Source organism: Bos grunniens, chromosome 10 (genome assembly GCF_055505025.1).
Source record: "Bos grunniens cultivar Pamir isolate PY7600 chromosome 10, Bosgru_T2T1.0, whole genome shotgun sequence".
Taxonomy (NCBI): domain Eukaryota; kingdom Metazoa; phylum Chordata; class Mammalia; order Artiodactyla; family Bovidae; genus Bos; species Bos grunniens.
In genome coordinates this window covers 91,227,765-91,240,757 of record NC_141174.1, presented here as the reverse complement: position 1 = coordinate 91,240,757, position 12,993 = coordinate 91,227,765, and the positions used below count along the sequence as shown (strand labels likewise).

The window sequence follows — 12,993 nt, the reverse complement described above, 5'->3', positions numbered from 1 at the left end:
CTATTTAAGAAACTGTCTTCCAAAACTGATGAGTTGGTGAACTCTTGGCTTGCCTTAGCGAAAGCCTCACCTCTCAGAAAAAGCATGAAGACTGCTTCTTCAGCCTAAATTTGACAGTCACAGAAACACAGCTTGGTGCTGTGGAAATGAAGGGAGCTCTAAGAACTGGTGGTAATGACTGGACAGAGCCAGCCGAGCTCCTCAACCTGCGATAGGAGAAGTCAGATAGTTCAGAGTGGTTGTTCTGAAGCCTGCAGGCTAATGAGAGATAAAATTTGAAAGAGATGAAAGAGTTTAAAAGTTAGAATTTTGGAATTCCTTGTCAATCCAGTGGTTAGGAGTCTGAGCATTCCCTACCAAGGGCCCAGGTTTAGTCCCTGGCCAGGGAACTAAGATCTTGAAAACCATGTTGTAAAGCCAAAAAAAATAGTTAGAATTCTGAACGAAATACTGAAGGGGAAAAATGAGACACTTACAATACTATTTCTTTATGGAGCCATTCCAGTGAAGCAAGGCTGTACTGAAGGTTCAGTGCTCATTTTCCCTTTTAACTTTCTCTACATTCTTACTAGGCACCATTGAATGAGCTTAGTTTTAAAGTGGTCATATGCAGAAAGTGCAAAGAATTTTCTTGAACTTTCAGACAAACTCCCAGAGGGTTGTATTATTATTCATTCCTTTGGGGATTTCCTGGGAAAGAAAGCTAGGGTTATTTGAAGGCAGATAGATTTACTAAAACTAAGTCCTAGACTTTTTAATCAATTTTATGAAGTCACTTACTATACCTTTCTGAATAATGTAAAAAAAGAATGAGCTAGGTAAATAGTACTATTGGGGGTTGGTAAGTTGCCTTGTAGCAAAGTATGTAGTGTTTTCTGACAAGGCTTTGTTTTCAGCATTGAACTTTTCAATGAATCAGTGACTTGGGTGAAAACACAGACAATATTTTATAATGTTTGCAATTGGCACAAAACTGGAAAAGACAGTTGAACATATAGGATGCCATCATCAAGATTTCCAAAGTCTTACCAAGCTGACTCAACAAGCCACAATCAGATGAAATTTAACAATAATAAATGTAAATCCTTTCTCTAGTACTGAAAAGTAAATTGCAGATACACAGGTTGTGGGAGACCCAAAAACTAAGATCGTGGTATCTAGTCCCATACTTCATGGCAAATAGATGGGGAAACAATGGAAACAGTGAGAGACTTTTATTTTCTTGGGCTCCAAAATCACTGCAGATGGTGACTGCAGCCATGAAATTAAAAAAATGCTTGCTCCTTGGAGGAAAAACTATGACAAACTTAGACAGCATATTAAGAAGCAGAGATATCACATTGCTGACAAAGGTCCATCTAGTCAAAGCTATGATTTCTCTAGTAGTCATGTATGGATGTGAGAGTTGGGCAGGAAATCCGTCCTGAATAGTTATTGGAAGGACTGGTGCTGAAGCTGAAACCCTGATACTTTGGCCACCTGATGCAGAGCCAACTCATTGGAAAATAACCTGATGCTAGGAGATTGAAGGCAGGAGGAGAAGACAGAGACAGAGGATGGGATGGTTGGATGGCATCACCAATGGCACATGAGTTTGAACAAACTCTGGGAGATAGTGAAGGACACAGAAGCCTGGCGTGCTGCAGTCCATGGGGTCGCAAAGAGTCGGACATGACTGAGCGACTCAACAACAACAATGACAACAACACCCTAAGCATTCTAATCAACAGTGTTAAGAACCGCCCAGTGTTGAGCTCAGTGCCTGGCACTTATAGTTGCTCACAAATGTTTGCTGAATGAATAAACAGATAAGGTGATGCAACTTATTAAAAAGTTTCTTAAATTTTCAGTTCAGTCAGTTCAGTTCAGTCCCTCAGTCGTGTCCAACTCTTTGCAACCCCGCGGACTACAGTACACCAGGCCTCCCTGTCTGTCACCAACTTCTGGAGCTTGCTCAAACTCATGTCCACCACACTGGTGATGCCATTCAACCATCTCATCCTCTGACGTCCCCTTCTCCTCCTGCCTTCGATCTTTACCAGCATCAGGGTCTTTTCCAGTGAGTCAGTTCTTTGCATCAGGTGGCCAAAGTATTGGAGTTTCAGCTTCAGCATCAGTCCTTCCAATGAATATTCAGGACTGATTTCCTTTAGGATGGACTGGTTGGATCTCCTTGCAGTCCAAGGGACTCTCAAGAGTCTTCTCCAACACCACAATTCAAAAGTATCAATTCTTCAGCAGTCAGCTTTCTTTATACTCCAACTCTCACATCCATACATGACTACTGGAAAAACCATAGCTTTGACTAGACAGATCTTTGTTGGCAAAGTAACGTCTCTCCTTTTTAACATGCCGTCTAGGTTTGTCATAGCTTTTCTTCCAAGGAGCAGGCGTCTTCTAATTTCATGGCTGCAGTCACCATCTGCAGTGATTTTGGAGCCCAAGAAAACAAAGTCTCTCACTGTTTCCACTGTTTCCCCATCTATCTGCCATGAAGTGATGGGACCAGATGTCATGATCTGAGTTTTCTGAATGTTGAGTTTTAAGCCAACTTTTTCACTCTCCTCTTTCACTTTCAAGAGGCTTTTTAGTTCCTCTTCACTTTCTGCCGTAAGGGTGGTGTCACCTGCATATCTGAGGTTATTGATATTTCTCCCCACAATCTTAATTCCAGCTTGTGCTTCCTCCAGCCTGGCATTTGACATGATATACTCTGAATATAAGTTAAATAGCAAGGTGACAATATACAATCCTGATGTTCTCCTTTCCCGATTTGGAATAAGTCTGTTGTTCCATGTCCAGTTCTAACTGTTGCTTCCTGACCTGCATACAGATTTCTCAGGAGGCAGGTAAGGTGGTCTGGTATTCCCATATCTTGAAGAATTTTCCACAGTTTGTTGTGATCCACACAGTCAAAGGCTTTGGCATAGTCAATAAAGCAGAAGTTGATGTTTTTCTGGAACTCTCTTGCTTTTTTGATGATCCAACGGATGTTGGCAATTTTTTTTTTTGAGAATAATGTTTTTATTTTATTTTATTTTTTGGCGATTCGTTTCACACATGATATTATACATGTTTCAATGCCATTCTCCCAAATCATCCCACCCTCGCCCTCTCCCACAGAGTCCAAAATACTGTTCTATACATATGTGTCTCTTTTGCTGTCTCACATACGGGGTTATCGTTACCGTCTTTCTAAATTCCATATATATGCATTAGTATACTGTATTGGTGTTTTTCTTTCTGGCTTACTTTCTGGCTTACTTCACTCTGTATCATAGAGTGGTTCCTCTGCCTTTTCTAAATCCAGCTTGAACATCTGGAAGTTCATGGTTCACATACTGTTGAAGCCTGACTTGGAGAATTTTGAGCATTACTTTGCTAGCATGTGAGATGATTGAAGTTGAGTGGTAGTTTGAGCATTCTTTGGCATTGCCTTTCTTTGGGATTGGAATGAAAAGTGACCTTTTCCAGTCCTGTGGCCACTGCTGAGTTTTCCAAATTTGCTGGCATATTGAGTGCAGCACTTTCACAGCATCATCTTTTCAGGATTTGGAATAGCTCAACTGGAATTCCATCACCTCCACTAGCTTTGTTTGTAGTGATGCTTCCTAAGGCCCACTTGACTTTGCATTCCAGCATGCCTGGATCTAGGTGAGTGATCACACCATCGTGGTTATCTGGATCATGAAGATCTTTTTTGTATAGATCTTCTGTGTGTTCTTGCCACCTCTTTTTAATATCTTCTGCTTCTGTTTGGTTCATACAATTTCTGTCCTTTATTGTGCCCATCTTTACATGAAATGTTCCCTTGGTAAAACTAATTTTCTTGAAGAGATCTCTGGTCATTGCCTTTCTATTGTTTTCCTCTATTAATTGTACATTAATATGTAGATGGGACCAGATTTGTGGAAGCTAGTAGTCCCCCTGGATTCGTAATTATCCGGCCACATCTAGCATACGCTGTCTGGTTGTGAGCACATTTCATAGGGACATTGTCAAGTCAGAGATTACTTTGAAGAGAGTCACTAAACTGGCACCTTTCTGTGTCCTGTGTTTTTTTTTTTTTAATACCACATCACAAGTCAAAAAGTTAAAGGAAATGGAGAAATCAAGGAGCCAAACAAAAGACATGAGAGAGATGAAAGTTGCCTTAAAAATATTTGAAGAATATCACTTCGATTGAGGATAAGATTAAATCTGTCTATAGTCCTGAAGAGTAAAATTAGGACACACTGGTGGAGGGCAGAGGAAACAGATATTGGCTCTGAATTAGGAAAATCTTGGGGAGCACTCCAAAAGTGAAATGGGTTTTTCTGCAAAGTAATGAGTTCTTTGTTACTGGAAATGTGCTGGTAGAGGCTACATTTTTATTGAAGGGATTTGTGGAGTGAGATATTAAGCTGGATGACTTATAATGCTAATATTCTGTGGGTCTGCTAAGGCTAGAGAGAGTTCCATGGGCATCAAAGTTGCTTTGTAATTTTCTCCTCTAAGGTGACCTTAGGATTCTGTGCACACTTAAAACTGTCTCCTCTAAGGTCACCCTGAGATTCTGTGCACACTTAACAACTGTCTCCTCTAAGGTGACCTTGGGATTCTGTGCACACTTACAACTTTCTCCCCTACCAGGTAGATGTGTAGTGATGCCTCATAACTTATCCAAGCATAGAGCCCTCTGCAGAAGTTCATTATACTTGCTGTGCTTCCTTTCACTGGCTGGTTTCTTTGCTTCGTGTGGATTCTGTAAGCTTTACATTGGTTGAAACTGCTATAAAAAAAAATTCCAAACACACATACTGCATTTATCACACCTGGGAGTCACCCACAGTACTTTCAGGAAAAGCAATTTGATGGTTTTCCTTTTATATGTATTTCCAAAGCAGTAAAGTTACAAAGATCCAGTGTGTAGGGCATAAAGACAAATGAGTCAAGGCAAACAAGAACATCCATCACAAGAGACATTAATGACAAGAAGGCTCTTTTAATATACAATTATTTAAGAAGAAGAGGAAAGGTTGACAGCAGCGGCTTTCATCATATCTTTAAAAGTGCCAAAGAGCAAAGCCATTTGCCAAGCAAAGCAGAAGGCCCCGGACTACCTTGCCGAGTTTGCTGCCTGGGCAGGCCACGTCACTCTGAACTCCTTAGCCCAAGCAGACAAAATATTATCGTTTCCAGTTCTTTAAAGCTGGCATCCTGCTTCATAGCCTTGACATTCAACACATCATAATATTTTTGACTACCATGTCCATCCACTTTTCAAAAAGCACCTTTTGAAAATTCTTTCTCAAGTTGATAGCAATATTTCAAATCTTCATTGCTTGCGTTTGCTGCTTCATCTCCTGCCAGTCACTGCGATGGCATTTAATCAGGCGAGGTTACATGGTTCCTCTGTTAGGCTAGTACCCGGACATGGAAATGTAGCCATAAAATCAGGCTCCAGATTCTCAAGTACACAAAGATGCTAAGTTTAGAATGGAAGGATTTATGTAAGTAAACCAATAGAAACTGCTCTTTTTTTTTTAAAGACTGTGGGTTTTAAAAAGTCAGAGTAAACACAAGAATACTCTATACTCAAGAATCTATTTTTCATTCAACAAACAGTTGTATTTGGTGTTCTCAGATGCTGTGGTGTATGGGAAAATTAGTAAGAAATAGACTCCTTGTCCCAAGAGTTTATGCTCTAGTAGAGAAGATAATAAACAAATATACTACTACCTACATGTGTATAGCAGCCGATAGTTTTGCATTTTCTTATTTGACCACCACTGAACAGAACATGAAGTAGGAAGGACAGCTTTTATTAACTCCTTTTATTAGTTTAAAAACTGGACTCTTCAGGCCCAGGGTCACACAGGGATTAAAGTATCTGAGTTTTGGCTGGAAAAGTACACCTAGCAAAGCACTGAGAAAGTGCTAAGGGAATATGCTGCTGCTGCTGCTGCTGCTGCTACTACTAAGTCGCTTCAGTCAGTCCAACTCTGTGCGACCCCATAGACTGCAGCCCACCAGGCTCCCCCATCCCTGGGATTCTCCAGGCAAGAACACTGGAGTGGGTTGCCATTTCCTTCTCCAATGCATGAAAGTGAAAAGTGAAAGTGAAGTCGCTCAGTCATGTCCGACTCTTCTCGACCCCATGCACTGTAGCCTACCAGGCTCCTCCGTCCGTGGGATTTTCCAGGCAAGAGTACTGGAGTGGGCTGTCTTTGCCTTCTCTGAAGGGAATATGAATGAGGCAGATAACTTCCAGTCATGGTGAAGATGGAGGACTAGAGGGAGTCAGGTGCATTTGAGCTGTATCTTGGCTTTCGATTTGTAGCAGTGATGGAGCAGGAAGGAGAGGGATGGAAAAGAGAACACTCTGCACAGAAAGAAAAGGATGAGAGAGGCTGGAGAAAGTTAGAGAGGCATGAAAACCGGTTGTTAAAACAGGTTGTCCAGCTTGGCAGTGATCAGCAGAATGGAAGGTGGCTAGAAGGTTAGGCCAGTCCTGGGATAAGTTACACATTAATTGGGAACCACTAGGGAGCTAGTGAAGGATTCCATTGGCTCGCTTGTGTGTTGCACTGAGAAGGCAGTCGTTTGATCAGAACAGTCGTGTAGACATCTCAAGCTGTCCGCCCAGAAAACCTGCACAGGAAAAGACCCTGAACAGGAAGATGAGTCAGGAATCTGGCAGAGAAACCCAGAGATGGAACAGCGTAGAGACAGAAATGTGTTTGAAGACCTGCAGCCTTTCGTTCTAATCAGATGGGTTCTTGGTGCTCATCCTGAGAGAGAAGCAGGTTGAAATCACCAGGTCAACTTGTTTCCGTGAGAAACAAGCAGAACGGAATGTGCCTTAGCTGAAGAAGCAGAGCTGTCCCCAGTGACGGCTGTTTTCCTGAGTGCAGTGCTCCCTGGGGTGCTGAGGGGCAGGGGTAGGGTGGAGCCGAAAGAAGACTGCTCCTTCCAGCTCCCGGGCCTGACTTTTCATCCTTCTGGAGGCAAAGTGATGTCCTGCTGGCTGACTAGGATTCTCCCCTCAGTTCTGCTCCCCTGTGTGTGTATGTGTGGCAGGGAGCGGGCTAAGATTGGGTGAGGTGAGCAGTGGTAAGGGGGACAGAGAGAGAAGATGGGAACTGGGTCTGTTCTCTCACTTCTGACGGTGCTGCTTCTGAAGAAGCTCAGGGAGCGTCCCAGGCCGCGGACTCCTGGCTTGTTGAGTCTGCCTCTAGGCTCAGTATGACTGGTGGGGAAATGTGTTTTCTGAGCAGGTGCCTGTTGACCCTCTGGGTAATGTTACAGCTCTGAAGCTAAAATAAGTATAGAAGCACTGAAGTAAGGAACTTGCAATAAAAAAGAAAAATGAAAGCCATAAGCAAAATGAGAATTATTGGATCAAGTGTGAAGCGTAGTAAATGTCGAAGCCCTTGATAATTTTTCTGCTAACAGACCTTGCGAAGATGGAAGTTTCCATAATTCTTTTCCTTTTTTTTTCTCCCCTCTTGCTCTTGTCACAAGATCTGGGAGCGGGAGGAACCTATTTCAGTGTTGCAGTGCAATGCAAAGCAAGGCAGAAGTGTGGAATGCCCTTAAATGACAGCGTGAACACAATAGCAGGTTTGGCTGTCTGCAGTAGATGTTAAATTGCCACTTGCTAAACTTTTCAATTTATATGTGAAGAGCTTTCAATGCAGTCATCTAATTATTCATTGAAATTTCATATTCACAACATTTAATGAGCACCTGTTAGGTGGAAATTACTCCATTAGGTAGTATTTATAAAACTAAACTTAGCGATTCAGTTATGAAAATAAATCATGACCCACATGGCCTGGAAGGCCTGCTAAAAGCCGGCAAGAGGTCCACTAAAATATGTCTCCTTTGAATTCCACCAGAAATCTCAGCTGGGGGAGAAAAACCACGACTATTTGTTTTAAGCTTCTCTATGTATCCTCTTAAACTGTTAATATGAGGAACAGAGGTTGTGGCCGAAAGGAAAATAAGGAGATCCTGAGTGTATGTATGTGTCTGTGACCAGGTTGAGGTCTTGTGGTCTGAGTAGTATTTTCATTGGCCTGTAAAAATGCTGGGGATTTACAAAACTATTTCAAAAGTAAAGGAATGGAGGTTTTAAAATATTGAATTAGTGCATATGTTTGGGCTCAATTTACCCCCTCTTTTGTGTACTTTATGCCTCAAATTTCAAGCCATGCTGTTACTATTATAAATTCTCAACAATATTTTAAAAAAGGGGGTAAAAATACTGTTGTATCCCGTATTTAAAATACCTCAAGAAGTCTACCCACATCTATTTTCTTTCTCCTCATTCCACATTTAAGTCTTACCAATACTTTGCTTCAGGAAGCATAGTGTTGCCCTATAGTCATAGAAAGGCCTTCTAGGCAGTCTGTCCTGCCAGGTCTCACCAATCCTTCTCTCTCAGTAAGCAAGTGGTGGTGGTCCCATGGGCACGAGGGAAGATCTCCTGACTCCTCCTCGTTTCTTTCTATACCACGGACCCAGATGCCAACTGCCAACTCCCACTCCAGCCATGGTCAAATGGAAAAGCAAATCTAGTCAGATTCTAGAAGGGTGGGGAAATCGACCTAGAAAGTCGAATGTATTTGGAGGAAGTCTTCAAAAACACCCTTAAATTTCATAGTGGTGATTATTTTCTCTGGCAATACTGCAGCATAAATGGGTATTCCTATCTGGGCAGCACCAAGTTGGCATTTACACTTCACAGAAGAGGCACCCGAAGAGAGATGGTCTCAGTTGCTTGCTGTGAATCATACACATTGATTGTAGCACACTCTGGGTTTACATGTGGAATTCTTTTTTTTTTTTTTTTACTTTTTTGAATTATATAAATAATGCATAAGTTTCTTGTATAGAAAGATCAGACAATGAAAATGAAGAAAAAAGAAACATATATCGCCAAGCACCCAGAAATGACCATACAAATATTTTCTTCTAATTTTCTGTATCTGTGTGTATACTATATGTACATACATACATATGTTTTTTTGGAGCGAACCTATATTGACCTCCACATAATACTGAGAATATCTTTTTATGTAAGGCGGTGGCTCTCCTATGGAGTCTTTCTTTTGCATCCATGGATACCTTTGGTTTTCTAACTGAGCATTGTTAAAATTTGAAAATAGGTTCTACTGAGGGATAATACAACAGATTACACCTGATTCAACATATGCTTACAAAACCCCATCCAGGCCTAGCATTCTTTAGCCATGGAATAAACCACACTCGGCTTTAAATTCTAGTCCTGTCACTTACTATATCCTTGAGCAAGTTACTTCACTTATCTGAGCTTCACTTTCCTCACCTGTAGTCAATTCCAGTTTCGTAGGGTTGCAATGAATAGAATATAAGTGTTTAAAACAACGAAGGGCAGCACCCAGCCCCATAGTAGTGCTCAGGAAACATTGGTGAATTAATGAATTCATGCCCTCAGGAGCTTACTCGGATGTGAGTTGACTTTCAATGTGTTCTGCTTGTTCAGTGTACTCATCATTAACTGAAATTATATTGTTTTCAAATTTACTACTTATCGTCTCTTTTCATGAGCACAAAACATCCCCAGCAACAGTGGGTGTCCAGTGGACACAAAACATTGAACATTTATGGTTCTGACTTGCTTGCATCTTTCTGCTAACCTGGCCTTGTCATTGTCACCTGGAGGCTGTTCGGCACAGAGTCAGCCCCTCTTCGCTTCTCTCGCCATTCATTGGTCCGTGCTTGGTTCCAGCCATCCTCCGTTACCTGAAGAACGACGGGAGGATTCACCTGGTGGTTTTCAACAACCTGCAGCTGGCTGACGGCAGGAGGCACAGGCTGCTGCTGAGACTGACCAACCTCCACCGGGGGGCCGGCTCCGTGGAGCTGTTCCTGGACTGCACCCGCGTGGACTCCATCCACAACCTCCCCAGAGCCTTTTCCGGCCTCGCCCAGAGTCCCGAGGCTGTGGAACTGAGGACTTTCCAGAGGAAGGCACACGTAAGAACCCACAGACCATCTCCACAGTGGAAAGATGGTTTCTGAGAATGCAGATGAGTGGGCTGAGGTCAAGAATGGATCTAATTCTGACTGCATATTAGAATCACTTACTGCATTTAAAAACCAACTGCTAGATGGCCCACAGTCCAGACAAATCAGAGTCTATGGAGGTGGTGCCTAGGCATCAGTCCTTTTAAATACACTGATTCTAATGTGAAGTCAAAATTGATAGCTACTCCTTTAGATAAGTGGAGACTTTGGGCATATAATTATAAAGTAGAAAAGGAATAGCAAAAACTTTTAAACTATCTTAGGGCAGTAAGATGATCTATTTTTAATCTTTCATAAAATTATAATTTTTTAATAGAAGTAAAAAAGAATGATTGAAACTTGCCAAGCACCACGAACAACATTTTCCATAGGTCTTACTACAGCATCCCTAACAAAAAGAACCTTATTGCCAACTTACTTCCATGAGACCTTACATATCACATCACTTCTGTCTTCTGTTTTATGCCATGTTGATGGTATTTTTTACATTATGTCATTGCACCTACTGTAGAAATTGCCACATATATTTCCTGTATAATTTTGCTAAAAAACAAAATAATTTTGCTATTTATAGGAAATACTCCATTTCCTATAAATAATTAGTATTCTTTGTCTTTTCTAATTATTACTGTAACTGGTCATAGTTTCTGAATTTCATCTGATATGGAAGTCAGTACCAAAATCAATAACCATGTTCATCCACTGTGGCCCATATTGTTGTTGTCTTATTTATCACAATCACAATTTTCCATTTCTGTTTCATTACTTCATTATATGTGCTTTAACTAATTTATATATGCTTGTATAGTGTTGGCCAAAAAGTTGATTTGCGTTTTTCTGCACAATATTATGGGAAAAATCTGAACGAGCTTTTTGGCCAACCCAGTACCAAGGTGTTCTGAGCCCTTTGTACAAAGAAGCAGGTTATGAACAGCAATTTTGGTTATAACTAGGAATGCTGAGAAACTTTAGATACTGATATAAAAACTGTGAATCAGATACTAGAATTTGTGCTTAAAATATAGAGAGCATTTTTAAACAGAAATTTCAAGACTAAAATCTAGGTTTGGAGAGAGAGAGAAATATATATATATATATATATATATATATATATATATACAGTGTAGATTTATAGAAAGAGAAAAAAATTAATGAAGAGATATGCTAAATTTTATTTCTGAATCCCCAAAGTAGCCCAGATAGTCAGAATGACAGTCAGAAATTATGTCTCTATTTCAGAAATTAGTATCCACCACCAAATAAATCAATTTCTAAAATTCCGTCAGAAATAGATGGAATTTTTTGGATTTTTTTTTTTCCCAAAAAATTCTACTTCCTTAGATTGTCAGCAAGGACCACAGTGCTCTATCTTCATATTCATCTTCTCATTTATTCAGTCAGTCAATATGTACATTCTGGGCATTAGGTATCCCGTAGTTGGCAAAACAGTCATGGCCTCCATAGAGCTTATGGTCTGGTTCCAACACAATATCTGTTACATAAAATGTGTTGCATACATCTTAACTAAATTGAAAAGCAGAGTCCCTCTGAAAATCCTCAGTGCGCTCATGTCTAAAATAAGGATGAAGATCTTACATCAGCAGTTAACATAAACATTTTCTATCATCTGTGTATAAAATAATGGGTACAGGTAAAAGCTACAAAATTAAGGGGTGAGAATATTAACTTGATGACTAACAATGAATGATTGTTATCATCCAGTAATGTGAAAATACATGAAAATGTACAGAAATATACATCATAGACTATACTGTGTATTCTTTCTCATAATCCAAGGAAACCAGAGACTTTGCTAAAACCTGGAGCCAAGACATCCTAAAAATAATAGTGTTTAAAATTGGGATCAATGTCTTATTCATTGCAGTCTAAACTCCATAAACAGACAATTCTTAAGAGGCTCCTACCACAAAAGAACTTGTTTACCATGAAGGAAAAGGGCCTTTTCTTTTCTCCAAGTCACCTTGATGAACTCTCTCATCAAGATCACCCTGGATGCCAGCACTCTCCTAAGCTGCTGGCTGCTTCCGTATTTGCTTCAGTCAGAAGGGCAGGGCTCGCGGGTGTCAGGAAAAAATGCAAACCCACAAAATTATGTAAGATGTCAGAGTCCAAGTATTCAGGCCTACTGTCTTATGAAAATTGTGTGAGTCTGCATGCCCACTGGCTTTTGAATGGCACCAGCAATGTGTGGTATGAATCCAATTTCTTCCAGGACTCTTTGGAAGAGCTGAAGCTGGTGGTGAGAGGCTCGCTGATCCAGGTGGCCAGCCTGCAAGACTGCTTCCTGCAGCAGAGCGAGCCACTGGCCACCACAAACACAGGTGTGTATTCTCAGGCCGTTTGCTCACTTCCATCAATAAACCCCCAGGCCCGTGATGGGCTGGGTCCTATCCCCGAAGGGTGGGCTGTCAGCAGGGCAGTCCTGTAGGGTGTGTCTACAGAAATCAGGCTTTTGTGCCAAAGTCCAGGGCAAGAGGTATCTTCATTGCACTTGTGTCTGTATAACTCATAGGAATTTGGACTAACTAGAGCAGCGGCATCATTATCATTATTTTTTAGGCAAATTAGATGAATTTTACCCCATGTTAAATTCTCATACCCTGAGTTTTTCATCATGATAATTCTCTGGGAAATCATTTGTTTTTGAGTCACTGTAGAAATAGCTGTCACTTTCTGATGCTCCTTTCCTTCCACTGTTCCTACAGGAGACTTTAATCGGCAGTTCTTGGGGCAGATGTCACAACTAAACCAACTACTGGGAGAGGTGAAGGATCTTCTGAGACAGCAGGTAACAAGCTGGGTGGACCATCAGAAAAGCCCTGTAACAGAGATGCTCTCTGTTGGAGCTGATAGAACTGCAGGCCTGCAGAAGCAGGGAAGGGCCTGGAGCCAGACCTCAGGTGGCCCCGTGCAGCC

The 12,993-nt window shown here is 41.1% G+C and overlaps 1 protein-coding gene across 2 annotated transcripts in view; it reads left to right on the top strand.

Annotated features, from left to right (window-relative positions):
* Nucleotides 1-12,993, top strand: part of THBS4 (thrombospondin 4) — a 53,843-nt gene that overhangs the window by 16,194 nt on the left and 24,656 nt on the right. For both annotated transcript variants that reach the window (XM_086323079.1, XM_086323080.1), the window contains exons 3-5: nucleotides 9,758-10,005; nucleotides 12,290-12,398; nucleotides 12,783-12,865. In XM_086323079.1, the coding sequence (XP_086179205.1) occupies nucleotides 9,758-10,005; nucleotides 12,290-12,398; nucleotides 12,783-12,865 (440 nt within the window). The remainder of the gene's footprint in view (nucleotides 1-9,757; nucleotides 10,006-12,289; nucleotides 12,399-12,782; nucleotides 12,866-12,993) is intronic.